The following is a 21452-nucleotide window of genomic DNA, read 5'->3' as shown; positions in this document are numbered from 1 at the left end:
GCATTTCTTCTTTACTAACACAAATAACATATTTGATCCTAGAGCTTTCCAAATAACGACTTCAGAGACAAGATTTCGCTTACCCTCCATCCAGTCCTTAAAATATTACAGTTCTGGACACAGCCTTTACCCAGGAAAATGAGTCGTGCAAAGAAGTTTGAGCGAAAACACTTGGGTTTTTCTATTTTTGTTATACTGAAATGTTTGCTAAAAACATGCAACAAAAACAGTTTTAAAAAGCAACTAGGGAGCTTGAAAGATAAAATAGTATAAATTAGAAGGAGAACTGAAACTAGTTAAAAATAAACAGAAAGAAGAAACATCTCCCAAAAAAGGAAGGGCAACAAAAAAAGGAACAGATGCTTTAACTTCCAAGCAACTACCTTTAAAAATACATATTAGAAAGATGATAATAGGAATGAAACAGTACCCTAGGAAAAGAGCATTTGGATGACTTTGGATGACTAAGCCATTTTTATAGACACCCACCCTTCAGATGTTCCCAGGACCAACTAGTCCTTCACCCACTTTCTGAGTAGCCTCGGCATGGCCTGGCATCTCTGTTTTTCTGCATGCTGCTGCTCCTCCACCACCATCACCCCCCCCCACAGAGCCTTCCTATCTCACTATGCAACTCTCTCTTGGACAAAGTTATAGCTATTACACACAGTTCACATAGTGCCACATTGTTTTCCAAACAAATATGGGACTTCTAAACAACTTCATATGGTACAGAAGGTCTGAAACCATGRTGAAGTTAGAATCATAGAATCATAGAATTGGTAAGGTTGGAAGGGACCTCTGGAGATCATCTAGTCCAACCTCCCTGCTGGGTCACCTAGGGCATGCTAGACAGGGCTGCATCAATGCGGGCCTTGAATATCTCCAGAGGAGACTCCACAACCTCTCTGGGCAACCTGTTCCAGTGCTCTGTCACTCTCACAGTGAAGAAATTCCCCCTCGCGTTCAGGCGAAACTTCCTGTGCTTCAGTTTCTGCCCATTGCCTCTTGTCCTGTCACACAGAACAATCGAAAAGAGTTTGTCCCCGTCCCCTTGACACCCTCCCTTCAAGTACTTCTACACATTGATAAGATCCCCCCTCAGTCTTCTCTTCCCCAGGCTGAASAGGCCCAGCTCTCGCAGCCGTTCCTCATAGSGCAGRTGCTCCAGCCCTCTGATCATCTTCATAAACAATAAACCTCTTTCAGCAGGTCATTTAACAATACTTGTCTGGGATCAGTCATTGCTTTTTTCATTATTCATCATGATTTGAACCTTCTTCTTTTCCAAGTCCGCAGCAAAGGACTCCACAAAGCACTCTCCCCTCTGCAGAGGGCCATCACAATCCACTGTTTGTAAAGGGAGAGAGCCTAAGAGCCACACCTCCTGCAGCATAGCACATATGGCTTGGGCAATGCCTCCCTGACAGCACTACTCTTGTCCCTGCGGTTTATAGCAGCAGTCACTCTTGAGTCACTGCTGAGTTGAAAAGGCTCCCTGACCTAGAAGCTCTTAAAACATCACTCTTCCTTGGGTGACTGACTCCACCCTCTGAACATGAGTAAGTACAGACACTTTTGCTGTACATAGCTTTTGGTTTTATGGGGAACCACCACTCAGCTTCTGTTCCTTATAGATCCCACATCTGGGACCAGACTCCTGTTGCTGCAATACAAATACGAATATCTGTCACTGTACATACTGTTTTAAAGTTATAGAATGGCTGAGGTTAGAAGGGACTTCTGGCGATCATATAGTCCAAAGTCATCCATACCCCAGTCCTGAAATCATTCTAGAACGTCCTAAGCTGAGAGTCCTAAATACAGTGTGCAGGATGAGATGGACACTATTGGAATTCAGGTGCTGTTCTTCCCTTCTTTAAAGAAGCATCAGTTTGTGGTAAACACCCAGTGCATGAGGGGGAAATTAAACTAAATTATTTATGTCCTACCTAAATCCATCGTGAAGGACTTATCCAGTACATAAGGTACTCTGGAGATTTTTCACATAGGTAGAAATTTCAAATGGATATAGTAATATACAGTATAAAGTAATATAAAGTGCCAAAACCATCTGAGTTCAGCTATTGTACTTGCTCCTGACTCATAGAAATTCATTTCAAAAGTAAGTAAARAGTATTGATGGTGTATGCTTTTTCTTGGAAAGGAGAACTAAGCCATTTCCTGAACTACTGAATATGAATGAACCTTCAAAATGACCTATGAATTATACTGAATTGCCAAAGGCCAGCAGCTCTAGTACACAACTGCCTGTTAAGAGCCATCACAACTTGAATTGTGTATTGAAACTAGCCTGAAAAGGGGGAAAAAAAAACTTCCAAATACTTTAATCTTCTATATAAAGATCCTGCTTTACCCCAAACAGAAACCTGGTGAGTCTTAGAGAGTTACTGCTCCTAATAAATACATAATGAATGATGAAGCGAGTATATGGTATATAATACACAAGCATATGGGAAGAAGAACTTCAGCCTCTTTTGCACAATGTATCTAGTAAAAAAAATGCACAGATGCAGAGCTCTTTCAGTACCCACTGAAGGCATTTGCCTATAAAAGGGAAACTTCTGACTTCTTAAACATACTAGGTAAATCTACAGACACAGTGGGGCTTGCATGACAAGACAGGTGTGATTGCTTTSCCACAGCTGGGAAGCTGTAGGATTTCTGCCTGAACTTCTGCACTACATTTCTGAGTCAGACACAGTCTGTGTCCCCAGTTACCTGCAAGACTGTTACTTCTCTAGCCAGTTATTCCCCATTTTGCATTTGGATTTTTGGTGGTTTGTGATTTCTCTTGTTTTTCCTAAGTAAGTGAAGTGCTTTGCATTTGTCTTTTTTGAGTTTCGTTATGTGAATTTCTTATCATTTCTCCACTTTATCAAGATTATTTTGCATTTTAAAGTTGTCCTTCAGGGTCCTTGCAACTCTTCCCAGCTTACTGTCATCTGCAAATTTTTATAAGTGCACCTTTCATCTACATCATTAATAAATACATTGAATCCTGCACAGGATCTCCTTTTAAATAACTACACTTTGAGGGCATTTCTCCCATTGTGTGTCTATGTTACCATAATAAATCTACCCTATGTTGTTTATGAAAATTTGTGACAAAGTTAAAACTTCTTCCTTGTTAAAGTTATGTAATTTCTCACTTCCCCTGCATCCACTGAGCTAGTGTCCCAATCATTCTTTTTGCTTAATGAGCAGTGAGAAGGCAGACTTCATAGGTTCAGAGGTCCACTTYTGAGAAACACTAAGTGCAGGCAGGTTTTATGGGCATGACGGTTAGGTTAACTGACCTGAAATTCGCCAAGTCCTCTTTTCTTGTCTTTTTAATTGCTCTCAATACTCTCAATCCACTATTCTATCTATGAGTTCCTCAAGTGTGTTGAAGATTTAGTTTGTTTTGCAGGGGGATGGGGGTAGGGTATTTAAGATTAAAATGGACTTGTAAGGTCCAGCTTATCACAGGTGCATTGGCTGTAGTAGTTAGAGAGTTCATAAAAATGGCAAGGAAGACTCTATAGCCAAAACAGCACTAACTCTACTTGGGAACTCTGATATGACTAGGCTAGAAAAACTATACTGCTTGCATAGCAAAGCAAAAAGCTCATGTAAAAATGGAGGAACTAGAACTCAAAATACAAGATGCTAAGGAAGGCAGTATAAGAACGACAGATACAGGACAGAACAGTATCATGACTAAAAGATTGGTGTAATGGATATAAATCATTCAGAAAAGGCAAAAACCGGATGGTAAGATCACATAGTATGTTAGTGAAATGTAGAGTGCAAAGAAATCAAATATAAATTCATGAATAAAATTGAATCTAGGTGAAAATAACTTGGAGGAGAGAGAAGAAAAATAGTTTTGCAATAATCATATTAAAGGTGTATTATAAACACACAAACTCAGGAATGTAGATCATTAATAAGCTCAAAAAAACTATGCAAGAAATAAGTACATTCATTGGAAAATAATGGCGGGGCTCAGATAGTCTTGATCACAACAGAAACAGATTTCCTTGCCAACCAGTAAATGAGTCAATAAGACATTTTACTATTTTACACTCAGTTTTAATGAACAGTGAAGATCTTCCAAAAGAATCATTTGTAGTAACGTAGAACTAACTGAATAGGAGCTAATGCTATTCACAATAAATTCCAAGAGAAAAAATAGATCTATGATTAAGATTTTGAATTCTCCYTTGCAAACTTTAGGAAATTAATTAAAAGGAAATTAAATTAATTAGTTGCCTGAAGGAAGGAGCTAGGGATTTGAATTTAGAGAAGGCATAGAACTGTATTAACTCTAAAGCATAAACCCAACATGAGGCTGCATCCAAAACAAGAGAAAAAAATAATGAGGGGTTATGGGGCCTCCTTGTATAAACAAACATATCCAGCAGGACAGTACGAACAAAAACACAAACAACAAAATTGTAAAAAGGGACTGGTAAGAAAAGAGAACCAGAAGTTAAAAAAATCGTAGTGAARACTTTAGTAAAAGTAATCAAAAGTCTTCTGGAACTGGAGATTACACAAAAACTGCTAAATTATTCTTTGCTCACTTATTCAAGAAGAAAAATATGAGTAAAGATGTGAAGCTGTTACACTGTTGAATGTCAGATGGAGGTTAAGGATGATCTAAAGCCTCGTTTTCTTACAAGACTTCTGACATAAACAAGACATAGCATACATATGATGACACATCACGCCGTGGCTCATGTTGTTTCAGTTTGGCTCTTAAGTCTGTTACAGGGTATTGGACTGCTTTTGTGGCCTGTAATATACAGAATAGATGTTTTGCCTTCATGGTTCACTGTGCCTAGAGCAACACGGACAGGTTCTTCATCTTCCTAAGATTTTGACCAGGATTTACCCTGGGTAATAAAGCATTCCACCACAAAAGTTTTGTAGAAAACAATGTATTCCCATGGAGCATTTCTGTTTCAGCCTGTATTTTCTGAGTAAAAAATGTTTTGCAGAAATCTTCCTGAACAGAGTGAATATCTGCTTCAGATAAACCGTGGATACAATGCTTATCAATACTGAACCTTTAAACTGATCAGATTTCATTGATCACTAAACTTGAAGTAACTTACCTGACACTGAAATTGTTTTCCTGAGTTGAATATTAGCCCTATCAGGTTTTAGAATCTTTTTACTCATGCTTTGGTCACATCTTTCAAGTGCAGGTTTAAGTACACACAACACAACACAATCAATAGTAGTAAGAAAATAATCATAATGATTATATAAAAATAAATGTCATGTTTCTCACTGTCTGTGCACTCCCCTCTTTCTTTTTTTCTCCAGTTCAGCTACCATCTAATCAAGTTCCTCAGGGTGTTAAGAAGTCTAAGTCCCTGCCTCTAAATTCCTTAAGGACTGGGGCAGTTATTCTCCCACCAGCCCAAACCTCCAGATCACAGAGAAGAGGATTTTCTCAGAGTCATCCACTATATTCTTTCTTGCCTGGTCTGTCAGGAGAACCCCTGAAATCAAGTCGGGTCCTACCTGCTATCCCAAGCCAGAAGAAATCTAACCCTGCAGCAGAAGACCTTGAGAAATCCCTCACCAAACCAAACACTGAAAATTAACTCATTATGCTGGCCTCAAACACATCGGTTGAAATATATCTAGGAGATTCTTAAAAGATAATTATAAAGTAAAATCTTATTAATTTGCACTAATGATGCTCTTGTGAACTGCACTGTAAATGAACAAACAAAAAAGAAATGGTATTACATCACAAAAGCTACACTGTGTATTTATATAAGCATTTTCATTACAGTTTTAATTTATGATGGAATTAATGAATCAGTATTTAATGTGCTGTAAATCTATTTTGTGAGTGGAACTCTCATACACACAATCTTGCTGCAGCACTGTGTTGTTAAACCTTTGACAGAGAATAGGAAGARAGAGTCAGATTTTCTGTATGATTGAAAAGTCTGAACTAGAAAAGCACAAATTGACAGGGGGTTCTGTAGTTTGTAAATGCAAAGATGCTGATTCTGACAGCTGTGTGCCATTGAAAATAAGTTTTTAAGATTAAAATGATATATTCTAAATAAAAAGCAATTTTAGCAAACAAGCTTTTTTGGCTTTTTGTTTTTGAAATATTTTCTACATTGTGCATTTGTGGGTTTTGTGACCCCTACAAGCCAAAAAATACAATGAAATACTAATCCTTGTGGGACAGGAAGGACCATAGTATTGGCTGTTCATAACTGTTGGTTGTACTGACAGATTTATGTCTCCATTTCACTTAATACTTTATATTCCTTGATGACAAAAATGCAGTGATGAATTGTTATTTTCATAAAACAAGACTGTATAGACCTGAGTTACTAGCCATCGTCAAACTGATGAAGAAAATGTAAATTGACTGCTGTTCACTCAAGAGCCTTGGCAAGTGCCTTTGACTAAACATTTTGCAAGACTGTCCTTTCACAGAGGCTGACAAAGATGCCAACCTCTACTAGCTTCAGGATTTTTATCTAAATCTTACTGTTATAACCTAGTAGACTGCCYCATTTCTGATTATGAAGAGGGTTGTTAGTACCAACCAAAGAGCATGCTTTTATGGGAAAGCACATTGTGAACGGCGTAAATGGGACCATAGTCCCCTTTTATCATCTCCTCTATATCACCATTGCTAGTAAACATCTCCTACATTAGTTCTATATCAACAGCTCATTCAACAAGAACATGATATTTCTGCTTATCTCTGTATAAATGTTTTATTAGCTGTTTCTTCTGTTAAATGTTTCTTGCTGTGTCACAGTAGAAGATAAACCTAACATAAAAGAAAAGACAATCACGTCCCAGTAACTGCAGTTTCCCATTTTCTTGCAGTAATGATTGCAAATAAGAGGATGGCTGGTATTTGTCACAGAGAGTATCAGAAAGAAAAAAAATCACAGCACAATGACAGCTGCTTTCAAGCAACACAGGGAAAAGGGAACTTTTACATACAAGTAATAGGATATTTTATTTATTTTTAAACAGCTAATCCAAACATCAGGACATAAAAGCCCAAATTTTACAAATGATGTAAAACTCTAACTTCTTACCGAAATCTTGGGAGCTAAAAGCTAATATACTTGGGACTAACAGGYAATGTAGTCCTTGTCAGATTTTTCTACTCACAGGGTAGAAAAAATACTGCATGATAGAAGCATGCCCTGTTAAACGAAAAACATTTCTGTCACTTTCTGTCTTTGCACCAGACAAGTTCTGCTCAATCCAGCCTCACCAAAAGGTCCAGAGTCTCTTCAACGGTGTAGCAGACTGGTATCTGCCCCAGAAGGTCACGCCTGATCTGTACAGCTCTCCAGAGCCTCACTCATGACATTGGCCTCTCTGCCCATGAAGCCCACTAGCTGCAACCCCCAAATTCTCTATTCTGATCCCAGCCCTTTTGCTCTTCTCTCTGCTGCCGCACCTGAGAGACAAGTGGTTCATAAGGCAACTCCTATAACATTCAAGTTTTAATACAGAGCTTAAGGTATTATCACTGCTGGAAAAAATGGTACAAAACAGATGGCTTTGGTGCAGCCTTCAAGGAGAAGAGGGAAAAGGTAGCTCATACAGCTCTAATTGGCAGGGAATAAACTCTAGGTTAACCCTAAATGTCAGTATAGACATTAGCAGAATGATGTTTGTCTTTGCAGACAGAGAGCTCAAAGTAACCACTCTGGGAGACGGGAACTAAACTTCACAGTTTAGCACATAGCTTGGGAATGGGTACTGTGTGAAAAGAAGAGAAGAGCATATAGCCTCACAGGCAAATCCCAGGGAGGTCAAATATGTGCAACTCTTGTTGCAGACTAGCCCCTTTGAGTGTAATAGAAAATGAATCTTTTTATTACCAAATGGGTCACCTCAAAATAGAGGGAGGTCATGTACTGCTGGTTCATTTTTTGCTGGGTAGAAGGGGATCCCCATTGTTATTACTGACGTTGAGAAAAGGGAGTGCTACCTTGCCTGTCGAGGGACCAGAAGAGCCTCAGGGTGCCTAATGGCAATCACGTAAGGGCTATTAGAGGTCTTATTTGGTTGCCTGCTGTGGTTCCATGCTGGAGATGAGGTTAAAGGAACAGTCTGTGTTGCTTTCCTGTAAAGACTTGAACAAATTTCAATTGTTTCCAATATTACAGCAAAAGAGAGAGGGACAGACAATCCCTCAAACCGTAAGCTAGATACTCCCATTCTCAGAAAGGCAGTAATCAGCTTTCTGATTTTCCTGTTCATAGAATCACAGAATCACAGAATGGCTGATGTGCTGGAGATCACCCAGTCCACCCCTCCCTCCCCGGCTCAAGCAGAATTAGCAATGTTCTGTTAATAYAACATGGATGGATGAAGTTGAATAACTAATCCTTTTAAAGAAAACTGTGTCTTTCAAACAAAATTCATTTTAAAACATGGAGAATTTCAGGAATGGTCACTTTTACAGCTACAAACACACTCTACCACTGCCTCCATTCTACACAGTTAGTTTGCATTACAAGAGATCATTGACAGTGGGTTTCCTCCTTCCATTTCCCCTTCCTTTTTCTCATATTTTTCTAGAAAAGAGTGGGGTTCCCCCCTCCCGCCTGAGTCCTTAATCCAGGAAATAGTCTTTTTCAGGAAGAGTACAAATCTAATTGCTTATTCAGAGGAAAGCATAGTACTTCCCTGAACAGAGACAGTCTAAATATGTGCTAACCACGTCACTTTCTTAGTGTTTTATCTGTAAAGTTTCAATAAAGTAGTTCACAATTTACTAAATATAGATGTTTTAAAAAATTAATGCTCATAGAAAGCACTAAAAATTATTCTCCAAAATGATCCCACCAGAAAGTATCCTTATCTTCTAGCTTGGCTATCCAAAGTAAATAAACAAGACAAATTAAGTTGAACTCTTCCACCTTTAGATGAGAATAGACTGTTCTCTGTAGCATAYTGCCTGGAAGATAACAAATGAACCAATACCTACTTAAGCTGCACTGACCTCTTGCTCAGATCTTTCCTGGAAGATAATGGTAGGATAGACAATAAAAACCTAACACAGTTGGTTACAATTGCCAAGAAATGTCTGGTCAGTAGGTCATGATGGAGAATTTTTTCTATATTTAGTGATTAAACATCTTTGGCACGTTTTTCTGTGACACTAGTTGAGTGTTAACTCACAGTGCTGCAGTAGTCTGAGTTGCCTGGGGAGTTTCATTTGGCACACAGAGCTAAAAATATAGATATACATACACGGTACTTTTTCTGATTAAAACACAATATATTTCCTTACTGAAACATGCTTTACATTCCATTTATCATTGCTATGAATAGAATTTGAAAATGCTTCTGAAAATGTGTTTTTCTGGTGGGGCCTTTATTTCAGTAGACCATTTGCTTATACATTTATACTGAATGCAGTGTTCCACCCTTCCAGTAAACTGTGCAGGATGTTTTCACTATTCCATTATTTATAACATAGAAAAATATTCACATGTAAAACAAAAGGTCATCTAATATTATGGGGATCTTTAAAAGGCTGCCTTATTGATAAGCAGTGGTACCTAATCTTCTGGTATGAATATCTGAAGAGGAAGTTAAATCCTCTGAATTTTATTCAGTCTTAATAGAGCATTTTTTAAAAAGCCATCACTGCCCCTTCACCTCAGATACACTGCAGTCTTGTACTATCACAAAATGGGAATTTACACATCCCGTATGATTTTTCACTGTACAACATCAGGAGCATTGTAATGACCACTTTGAGGTCACACAGCTTTTCAAATAATTCTACTTGGGCTATAAGAGTTCATCTCATCATACTCTCATCATCCTTCATCACACCCATTTTCCTGCATCTGCAGTTTAATAATGACTGTGAAGAAGACAGAGTATTGAAACTATAGGTTATTACACCTTTGTATTCTAAAACTGGATTTTTTTCTTTCATTATCTTCATAGGATTTCCCACTGTTCCTTAGTTTCAGAGAAAGCAAATATTTTTTCCTGTGCTGTCCCTGTTGATGGAAGAGCTTAATATTGCTACTGGAGACAATTTAGACACGGGGCTGTCATGTGTCAAGTAATCAAAGACAAGTCTAACCGGAGGCAGTGATTAGTACTTGATGTTGATAAGGAGCCAAGAAATAAACTCCAGGCTCCTAAAGCCCAAGTGCTCCCTGCCTGCTAAGCAACACTGTCAATGGTCTACCTTGTGCACTGCTACTGAGCCTAATAAGATCTGCATACAGGTACAATACAGCCTCCTGCAGTAACTTCCCATTCTCCATTTCACTGTGCTACAGAGCTATTTGGCATGATGGTGTTACCTTCTGCCTCTCTGCAAATGCCAGGAGGAACCTGTAGAGTCAAGGGATTGTTCATAACTGTCCAAGATGTGTACTTGGCTCTGTGTGCATGTGTCTTCCTGCACCTTTCCATGTGTTTCTGTGCTGTGTGTGTGGGATGGTGGTAGATTCACATCCTTCAAAAGAAGGGTGTCGGAGGAGCTCCTTGTATTGCACAGCAGCAGTGGGATGCTGTCTGCACCCATCCATGCAGCCTTCCCAGTGTTTCTCTGTATCCATTGTCACCCCTTGAAAGGACCCCAGAACCTTAGCCCTCCCCAGCAAGATCAGATTAGGATGATTATCTTGGGAAGAGGACTAGAGAAGGAAGACAGTTGGAGACACATCACCTGCTACTCCCAAAGCCACAGACTTCAGCTATAATTTCACCTTGTCAACTGAGCTGAAAGCAGCTTTGGATATATACTGAAAACTGTGAAAGGAGGCCTTCCCACAGTGCATGAATACTTGGCTGAACTTAAATGATTGAAAAGAAATGGGACTGTATCATGTGAACATGGAAGTTGAAAGTAAACATCATCTGATGAAGGAAAAGCACAATAAAAATATAAAGTCTAAACAAATGTTGTTCTAAATATGCAGAGTTCCACAGATTGCATTTTCAGTTTCTAAAATTTGCCAATCATATCCTGTTTTTGAAGTGACTCTTGGTAGTAGATTCTGGGAACTCAGGCAGAGATTTACTACCAAGAACAGCTACACCAAACTGTTAAATGAGAAAGTAACCCCATGGAGAGGCTTTTCCTCCCATTCTGTCCAACTTTTAGCACCAGTCAGCTGTACTTTGTTCTAATCTGGATGTCTAGAGCTTCCGAAAGGTTCATTCACCCTTCTGCTGTYGATCCAGTGAGACATTCTGTATAGGGAATTTATCAGGAAGCAGTTGAATGTTTTTAAAAATTCTAATACTTGAAATTCTAAAAATATTTTTGCACTTTGACCTCTTCTGTAAAAGTGTCTAATGTTTTTCCCCACTGTTCACTATGTTCTGATTTGCCTCACAGAGATTTTCTTTCCATCGTTGAGCTGGGCATTTTTTCAGTATGCGCTAGAAACTACAAACTGAAGCAACTTGAACTTTGTCATTGTCCCTTGGGTCTTTCAGTTAAACATTTTTAAGTGACTTATTTCCTTATAAATTATTTTCCATCTTATTTTCTTTGTGAGTTCAAAGATGTATGTTAGGAAATATGCCCCTACTCTGCCATCACTTATGTTCCTTCATGAGACACACATCCATGCCCACTAAAAGGGTTCATGACAATTAATACACATGGAAATTTCCACTCCAAAATGTAGTGACTCCTCAGTGGCATAGGCCATGAGGAGCAATTTGTGCCCTTGCTCTGCTTCTGCTTTCTTGTATTCTGCTTTTTTTTTTAATGCCCAATGAGTTTACATCAGGATTTTACTGTTTTCACTCTTAGATACATGCCTACTGTACACTTCATTAAATGCTGCAAGTCTGCTTACAAACACTTTAAAAGTGTAACTCAAGCCTCCCTTACACTATTCTTGATTCAGAGCTTGCAATATTTGGTTTCAGAGAAAGATTATGCAAGTAACAATGTGTCAGGACTTGCAGCTAAATTACTCCTTTCCTACGAGTGGAGGTGGAGACTTCAGACACCACCTCCTTATCTGGGGTAATTGTGAGGCCCTAAATCTCCTGACTTACAACAGCAAGAAACACTTTTCAGAATTCTTTTTCACAAGGGAATTTTCATTTGACATCAATACTGCCACATCTATCAACATCAGTTTTCAATGTTAATATGTATACTAAGATAAGCACATGCCAGACAAGTGTCAAAAACAGTCTGTTTAGTTGTGGCAAGAACCTGTATAAGCTCTTTATCAAATGGAAAAAGCAAGCACCCGTTTCTTTCGCATGCTTCTGGTGCACCCTGGCAATGTGGTAAACAGGAAGATGGTCCATCTTCACAGAGGTTTCATTCTCTTCTCAGCCTTTATGTGAGGATAGCACCTGGTTGCCAAAATCTAGGGAGATTTTGTATTCAGGTGGAGGATTTTTTTAATATATTCTAAAGAAATTTAGCACCTGTAAGCACTCTACTACTGCAGCCTTACAGTAGGTTAGTAAGTAGTATTATCCCAATGTTACATATAAGGAAACTAAGGCAGGAAGATTAGACACTGACCTTAGTGGAACTTCGTTATGTGCGTATTCAGTATTCATGATAATCAGGTGGAGAAATACAGGACATAATTAAGGGCTGAAAAATAAAGATTATAAATGGCTCCTCTCTGGACATAATGCAAAGAGGTAGTCTGACAGCAGATCCTGGCCACTGGCCTACATTTGTTCTTGGTCAAAAGCCCCTGTGGCCAGTCAGCTAAAGCAGCTCAGCTGCAAAGTAGTCACAGTGTTGTACCAATAGTTTGAAAAGCAGTATCACCCATGGCTATGGACAGTTCGCACAGGACTCCAGGGATCTCAGTAAGGACTGTAGCCCTAAAGCAGTAGTATGGGACCCAGAAAGAAGCTTTATCTTAAGGAATATTAAATGACAACCTTCATAGTAGTAGTCATATTGTGTCATTTCTGTCTGGGCTAGGAAAAGCCAAGAGCTGCAATGGATAAGTTATCTGCCAGCTGAGACTAGCTCTTTCTCCTCTTTGTCTCCTTGATCTCCTTGGAGGATGGAAGAGCAGAGCCAGAGATTTTAGATGCAATTCCACTCTGTCATCCATAACGAGAGAAAAGCAATTAAACAAGCTAATGTGTAAACAGCGTGTTCCAGCTGCACTTGTTTTGTGAACCCTGACAGGTTTTTTGAACTCTGCCTGAAGCCATCATATAATACCAACAAAAGGTTTTTTGCAATAGTCACTGAGCAGTGACTGTTACCTCATAAGAGAGCTGCAGCCACTCTCACCAAGAAAAGTCTTGTTTCATGTTTTCCTAGCTGATAAAAATCAAAATGCCACTTCTCTTCCAGTACTTCCAGAAGGAGGGACACCAAATACAGTATAAGAAGTCATCACAGTCTTTCCTGCACAGCACCGCTTGATAAGCACACTTTCACCAAAGTGAAAATGGCACACTATTTTCACCCAAGCCAGACAGTGGGTTACCAGTGCTTAGGAACATGGAGCTGTATGTACAGATTAGCCACAGGAAAGCACTGGGGGAAGGAGGGTAGATTGTAATTTTCTTGGTTTGTACCAAATGAAAACTCTTGCAGTAAAATCTAAATCACAGATTTCTTAATTCCTTTCTTTGACTTGTCTTTAAAAAAATAAAAAGTCATTTCCAAGAATGTTTACAAGTACCTTGTGTGAACTGAACCAAAATCACCAACTTAAATCATGCAGGCCACTGAAAAGYGCATGAATTCAGCTCTTACTGATATACTGTATTTCAGCCAGCAGTCACTCAGAAAAGTTTCATGTATTAGTGTGCCACTCAGATATGCAATCATGAAAATATAATGCATACTAGTGTAACTTGCATGTTTAATATTTTGAAATCCATAATATTAGTGTAGTATCCCAAATGTTGGGCTAAGAGAATGTCAGTTCAAACTAAGAAATATGAATTGTTTCAAGTGGTTATTTAAATTATCCTGGATTTAAAATGTGCCTAAAGCCCCTATGCTTTCTTCTTTCCACTAACCTTGTTCATACTCAGTTCAGGTCTTTTCTGAATATCCCCCAAAATGAGTACAATTTTTACTTATCATCTGACTCCTCTTTTCAAGTCTGCCAGATCATCAAGTGAATTATCACATCCCTGCACATTCCTCCACGTTAGCAAGAGTGTGACAATTCTGCATTCCACACAACAAAGTTTTGCTTTTTTCCTGTTGGCTAAGTGTTGACTTTTCTATTCCAAATAATCTCCAACAAAAATTTTAAGCCTCAGCTGCCTGAGGCTCAGAGACATCAGAGATATGTGTTAAAATGCTTTCTTTATCTAGGATCTTCAAATAAACACAGCTAATGGTGTGAACTACTTCCTTTCAAGCACATCTACTAACAATGGCAATCCTACAGTCAGTCTGAGAAACCTATTCTGAAGCTCATCCTAAATATTTTTTCATAATAGAAATTATAGCTCAGCTCAAGAGGGAATTTTTAGAGAGAAAAAGATCCTAGTGACATTTTTTATTTGGCAGCCATCCAGACTTATTCAAAAGCCTGAATTTGGCTGATGGGAGTATTCTTGTTTTCTGTTTACATTAAATCTTTGAAAGTAGTCAGCACTGATCCTCCAGTTTTTCAAATATTAGGTACATGGTAGGATAAACAATCTCAACTCTTCAATACCACGAACACACAGTAATGCAATGCATGATTATAAACAATAACCTACTGCATAATATGAACACTCAAACAGTCATGTCACAACATCCCTGTACTTATTTCCCATACATCAGGGTATGGTGTACCACCTGAGTGTAAAGACACAGAATTGATCATGCACTTTTTTTTGTACTAAGCTTTCAGTCTGTAATCATTACATTTCTGTGCTGATTAGCCAGTCTTCCTGGGCAGGTTTCCCACTGCCTGCTGTCTTTTCTGTTTGGTAAGTAAGAAACCACTGAGTAAAAGTACTTGGTTATGTGGTTTTTCTTGTTTTTAATGGGAAAGGAGTGTTAGCTGAATATTGAAACTCTAGGAAAACAAAAACAGCCATCCCAGATGCACCAATTAAATCCAGCTGTGTACTCTGAAAATGACCACTGCTTTATAAAGAATTTGATTTTACTTTCACTTATTTCAGTGAACTTATCAATGGATTGTAAATAAAATAAATTACTTTTAAACCAGAGCTTGCTTCCTGAGGCTTACAATTACCAACCTAACTATTTGCAAAGAGGAAACAGCAGAGCCTAGATCACTACAATGGAACAGCAGAGCAACAAAATGGGGGGAAGGACGACCACGTCTTATGTTCTGTGTCCTGTGTGTCCGTATGGAGGGACTCCGGACAGCTGTAGCAAAGGAGGAAGGAAGGAACTGAACATAATGTTTCCAAGGTAAAGCCCGCTGTGTGATTTGAGCTAAGCCAAGAGCTTCAAGCAGGTTTTCACAGCAGTTGTACAAGCAACTATTGCCACTGGATCACAAATGACTAGCAAATAAGTAAGAATAAGACCTTCACAAAAGGAAGCAGCATGATTATTTTTTAAGAAAATATGTAGGGTTGTGCTTCCTGCATGCAAAAGAAACAAATGTCAGAATGTAGTACCAGTTCCTGCATCCACAGATAGGGAATCTGCTCTCCAGGCAGAGCCTGAGGAGCTTTTATTCCTTCTCTTCCCTGTGTTATGCTCACAGCAACTCTCCATTTTTTAGTGAATTTCTGTCTGCTCTCTGCTCTGAACATACACTGATCTTCACATCACCCAGTGCCCCTGGCTCATGATTTTTAGTAACTTTATAGGAACACTTTTCTTAGCCTTAGTGCTTAGTACTGTGTTTAAGCCTTTTTGCCCATGTTTTCTATCCTTTTAGCTCTGTTAGTCCACAGAGGAGCCTTCTTGCTTCTGTAATTTTCCATGAAGAAAAGGTGAGGTCTATCTTTACAGCTATTCATACTGACCAGCACAACATAGCTAGTTCAGGTACAACCTCAGGAATATGGCATACATGTGAACTGTTTAGAACCCTACAGCTGTGTCATACAGTGACAGGATTTTGCTAACTGTTTTGACTTTCTGGGAATACTTATCCAGTTAAAATTAAAATCATACTGGCAAGAACTCTTAATAGCCTAGAGCAAAAGTTTAAGAAAGTCACCAATAAAATACCTTTATGAGAGTGCAGAGAAGTGGGGCATGTGACAGTAAGCTATCCTGAGATTTATAAAAGAGAAATCATTTAGGGTGCGACTTGTGGGGAAAAAAAAAGCAAATTCCATTATGCAAGATATTCTTTCATTTTGCAGTCAGCATGACTACAAATACAGCTTGTGGCAAAAGCCAACATGACAACAGACTGCATCTGTTCTCTCCCAAGCTGCAGCCAAATCTTTTGCTATTCATTCTTGTTCCATTAGACTCTAATTCCCTTACTGCACATCTGTTATACATAAGTTGTTACTACTTATTTGACCGAGTGTAATTTATTTATATTTATTTATTTATATCAAAGTAGCACCTGGAAATTACAGTGAAGACTTAAATCTCATTGTCAATCATACTGTGAAAATACATTACAATCAATAGATCCTGCATACCCAAGATGTATACTATATATAAAATTAATATATATAATATAATAATATATAATATATAATATATAAACTATATAATTTAATTATAAAACAATATATAATAATATAATATATACTATATATATAAATAATATATAAATAATATATATATATTTAAATAATTAGGCTAGACAGAGAGAGCAAGAGTAACAGCAGCAGTGAAATGAAATTATTTGGTCAAGATCATACAGCAAACAGCTCTCAGTTGGTTTACTGACTGAACTATACATATCCTTAGTAGTTTTCTGAAATTGAAAATAGGATGCCTGTTTCCAGTTAATGCTTCAAACTGGAGGTATCCCTATATCAGTCATTCTGTACGATTAGCAGAACAGTTCAGCAGGAAATGAAGTTTAAGAGTAGAAGGGAGTGGTCTTCCCTGTCATCTCTTTACTTCAGTTCCTCTAGCTGTAAAAGGAAGATATGTTATTTAGGCCTGACTCTGCTTAGTAGTAACTGTCTCCCATTGTAGAATGAGAAGGAAAGGCTGAAGCACCCATTTCTGATATCTGTGAATCAGAAAGAACATTTGTTGACAGTATGTTGTAAAATTTGCCATTTCTCCACAAAACTAACATATAAAAATCATAAAAGTCATGAACTTTGTTGTATTTCTGAATGTGAGATGTATTGCACATACATTGCCTGTCCTCCCCAGGTATGCACTGTGTATACATCTGTCTCATTCCTGAATTGCAGGATGGATTTTTAATATAGATCCATAGTACCCTGGCAGTGCTGATAAGTCCTTTTCAACAGTCACTGTATTTTACCTTCAAAGGGGCTGAACTTTGGCAGTGGATAAAATAGAATAATTGCAAATGCTTAAGTCCTTAGGCTTTCTCAAATGATTAACTATTTTTTAATTAATGGTAACAACCTGTGCTCCTCCAAACATGTCAACAATGCACATAAGCTAAGAAGTCAATGTCCTTCCTCAAATGCTGTAGTGTGTGCTAACCACGTCGCTGAAATAGTTACATAGCTGCAGGCTTTCAAAGGATCTTTTACATGGAGTGCTTTTTAATCCTTATGCAGAGCATCTCTTACCCCTTACCTCATTCCCATGACTATTTTCAGAAGCCAGAGATTTAAACATAAWTTCTAAAATGAAAGATTGCATTTGGCATAGGACAGATATAGTACAGCCAGTTAAAAAGTACAGCTGCTTGGATTTTTCTTGCATATGCCACAGTGCAGTCACTGTAAATGCACACACTGGCCAGTCAGAAGTCAGTAAATTACTTAGTCCCAGCTGTTCCAATCAATTTTAAATGAACATTTGTAAAGCTGCTGGGATGCTGTTGTATATTGAAAGCAGATAGTGGAGGCAGGCCTTTTAGTAACACGATTTGTCTTTTGTCACTAGAGAATCAAGATACATTTTACTATAAAACCAAATCTTGCTGTTTCAGTAGCATTATAAAGCATTTTAAAGTTTTTTTCCTTAATACTTATTTTAAATTTTTAAATTTTAAAAATATTTATTTTAAATTTTTAGAATTTTCAAACTTTTTTTAGCTTTTATCTACATTCTTGGAGGTGAAAAAACAAAGTTTTTTCTCCAAAAGGCAACGTTCCTGCTTCAGAGACACTGTAAAACAAACTGGGGTCAGTGGTTCATAGAAGAGACTTCATTAGGTCATCTGAGTTAGGCTGAAATAGCCGTAAGAATTCTTCTATTCTACTTCTCTTGAGGTTTCCATAATSCCATTAAAGCCCAAAAGACTTTTTCCAGTGGCTTCAGGAAATTTTGAAGCAGGCCTAAATTAAATTTGTCTCCTTTCAGTCTTTCACTCTTAACTCTCTTGAATTACGACTATCCTACCAGTTTACTTCCAGACGTGACACCAAATCAAACAGACCTTGGATCTCACTCTAATCTCTGTAGCTCGAAGAAATTTCAGTACTTATATACACAACTGGGGAGATAAGGCAGAGATACAACTATAGCCAGTAGCTTTACTGATAGTAGCACTTCACTAGAAGTAGCATCAGTTATTTTCAACTTTTAGAACTTAAGTATATTATCATTACTCATTTAAGTTGCTATCTTTATAGGTTATGATTCAGCAAGTACTTACTGTTTTCAAGTGAATGATTAAATATTTTATATCAAATTTTAAGCATTTGTTCTTAATTTGTTTTTAAGCATTGTTTAAGCCTTTGTTGTTGAACATTTTCTCATGTTTTTGTAGAGTAGGGAGCTGATATCTACTGTCTTCTAGACATTTTGCAGAAATAAGGGACATCTCTGCTCTAATGACTAGATGCAGCGGTCCACAGAAAGAAGTTTCTGTGTCTATACGYTTCCAACAACTGCCCTGAAACAGTTGCCTATGTGGACTGAATTGCAGGATCAAGGTACAAAAAACAAAAAGGTAGTTAAAGAGTAATTGCCAGACATACAGTATGAGTGTAGTTAGTCTGTGATCCCCTTTTAATCTTTAGTCTGATCTTAATCTTTTTTGCCTTCTCCTCTTGCTGTAGGCTTTCAGTTACTCTTCTCTAGAGGACCATTAGTTGTTCTTAACTGTCACAGGGAGATGAAAACAACTTTTTACTTCTACGTGATAGATACATTTGCCTCTGTGCTTACAAAAGTGCTTGTATTAGAGAAAAGCATTACAAAAAGTAAGGAGGAAATACTATAACCAGTACTCACAAGCTTTGAATGATTTAATTTAGAAAGTGAAAATAGAAAGACAAACATCTTTCTCATCAAATATTTCTCCTTCCCGTTAGGACAAACTCTGATTTGTATTTGAACAATATCGCCTATGTAGTTTGAGTGTTTATATTAAAAAAAAATCACAAAAAAGGTATATTTCATGTTCCCTGGTGCTTTCAAAAAAAGTTTCTCTGTCACAGAGGCTGAGGCTTCAGGCCAACTAGAAAGTGTGGCAACTGCTCAACAACTACTTGAGGTGAATGGTAGACAGAGGTACTTTTATACATGGAAATATATCCCTCCTTTCTCAAACCAGAGAAACAGGCACAATGCCAGGAGCTGCAAGTTATGAGTGTGTTTATGAAGGGGAATTCACCTGCCAAATCATGAGCTCCCTGAGGACTCCAGGACCTTTCACACCCACCTTTCCCAAATACAGTCTGAAAAAGTATCTGCTAATGTTGCAGTCTGGAAAGACTTGAAATCATGATCTGTTCCCATGGTCCTTCCCTGGACTTTCGYTACAAACATTATTAGGGTCTCTTCTGTAACCTGCACTATATTTCTCTCTGCACATACAGAGAGGTCTAGCATGTAGCTACACTACCCATAGCCTCTCTAACTGTAGATTTAAGTGATTTAGAAACCCCTGTTTAGCTCTCTAAACTACAGTGACTTCAGTCTATTCAAAACTGAGGTAATACCCGATCTAGATGAATCAGCTGATGAAAAGACTGGAAAAGCAGACATCCTGCAACCGTAATTCTTTAACCACAGAGTTTAGATTAAAATTACTGTTTCTTTCTTATCAGTACTTCCTAGCCTTGGAACAGAATTGTTTCACTGTGAATGTAGTAATTTGACTGCCAAGAACACTTCTTAAAATAATCTTACCTGGGTACAACTTGAAAGTAGGTCAAAAATGTATAGTGAAAAGTAGCAGTTTTTCTTTTTGCTGACATTACAGTACAAATATGAAATACAACACTGTCCTCATCCCCCTTAACAGCAAACACCTTCAATGTCAAAATCCAACACAAATTACAATAATCTGCCTATTTCCTCCACGTAACACAGCTTCTGTTAGACACTACCCTCTTAAGAGTCTTGGCTTTATTGGTTTCATAACACTGCTAAGTACACTTGGAAAGTTTGCCTTTTCCAACCTTGCAATGATATCGGTCCATATGCTTAGAATATAAATGTTATACATGGTACCAGAGGGCATTTTGTAGAACTCTACTCACTGATGCAAAGCACTAGCTTAAAAGTAGAGCTAGCCTTTAGCAAGCTCTCATAGTGTGTAAATTTGGCATTCTTCCAAACCAAGACAAAACCTAGGGATAATAGCTTTTTGTTTTATAACAATTCTTATTATCTCAGAGTTGAACACTATTTTGCTCTTCCTGTAAGTTGGGGTAGTTGCTTGTTTTTTAAATTGTATTTGTTGGCCATGGTTAACCTGGTTTTCATCAATGCAGAGCCATAATAGGCAGCAGAGACGACCTGAAGTACTTCTATTCAGGGCAGACTGGCTCTCCAGACTATGCTTGTGCTTTAATGGCATAGTCTGAGCAACAAGAGGTAAGATGATGAACAGTGGCATCTAAGAGAGCTCTGGGATCACCAAGAAGTGCAACCATCAAAGAAACCTATTATGAAACATATTATTGCAGTGGTATCTTGTTCCATTATAGCCCAAAAAAAAGACATCGGCATTCTCTGGAAATGTGCTGAATGTGAGGAAAATAGAATATTCCTCCTCATCTGCTGGAAATACTCTAAAGTAAATAAGGATGCTAAGCATTGGGCAGAAATACTGGAAGTAATTCTTTAAAATAACAAAAAAGTAGACGCCAGTGGAGGCCCCTAGTTGTCCTACTAGACTTAGCACTGGAAAGAAATTATAGTTTGGGAAACGAGATCTAGAGATAGCTGCCAGATGGTTAATCATGCTTACTGGGGAACACAAAGGAGTTTGCTTGGTGAACAAGCTTAGCAAAACAACAGATGTCCCCAAAACTGAAAATTTTACGCATTTTGAAAGGTCTGAAGTCAGTAAATTCATACAGTCTGGTTCACAAATTCAAACCCTTCATTTAGATACACTTCAGCCCTCATTTAAATGTCAATTCTTGGCTAG

The 21452-nt window shown here is 38.0% G+C and overlaps 1 protein-coding gene and 1 long non-coding RNA gene across 5 annotated transcripts in view; one reads left to right on the top strand and one right to left on the bottom strand.

Annotated features, from left to right (window-relative positions):
* Positions 1–5624, top strand: part of ANKRD55 (ankyrin repeat domain 55) — a 49263-nt gene extending 43639 nt beyond the window's left edge. For all 3 annotated transcript variants that reach the window (XM_085326440.1, XM_085326441.1, XM_085326439.1), the window contains one exon: positions 5341–5624. In XM_085326440.1, coding sequence (XP_085182566.1) covers positions 5341–5624 — 284 coding nt within the window. The remainder of the gene's footprint in view (positions 1–5340) is intronic.
* The window catches only part of LOC146600025 (uncharacterized), a 43750-nt gene that overhangs the window by 9071 nt on the left and 13227 nt on the right, over positions 1–21452 (bottom strand). Inside the window, exon 5 of one of the 2 annotated variants that reach the window (XR_014898389.1) lies at positions 16770–17046. The exons of the other annotated variant lie outside the window; for it this stretch is intronic. This is a non-coding gene — a long non-coding RNA (uncharacterized LOC146600025). Of the gene's footprint in view, positions 1–16769; positions 17047–21452 lie in introns of those variants that run through there. 2 annotated transcript variants of the gene reach the window in all.

The sequence above is a fragment of the Rhea americana genome, unplaced genomic scaffold (assembly GCF_003343005.1).
Source record: "Rhea americana isolate MKP2758 unplaced genomic scaffold, rheAme1 scaffold_13, whole genome shotgun sequence".
NCBI lineage: Eukaryota > Metazoa > Chordata > Aves > Rheiformes > Rheidae > Rhea > Rhea americana.
Note: the sequence above shows the minus strand (reverse complement) of the source record. Positions and strands in the feature narration are given on the sequence as shown.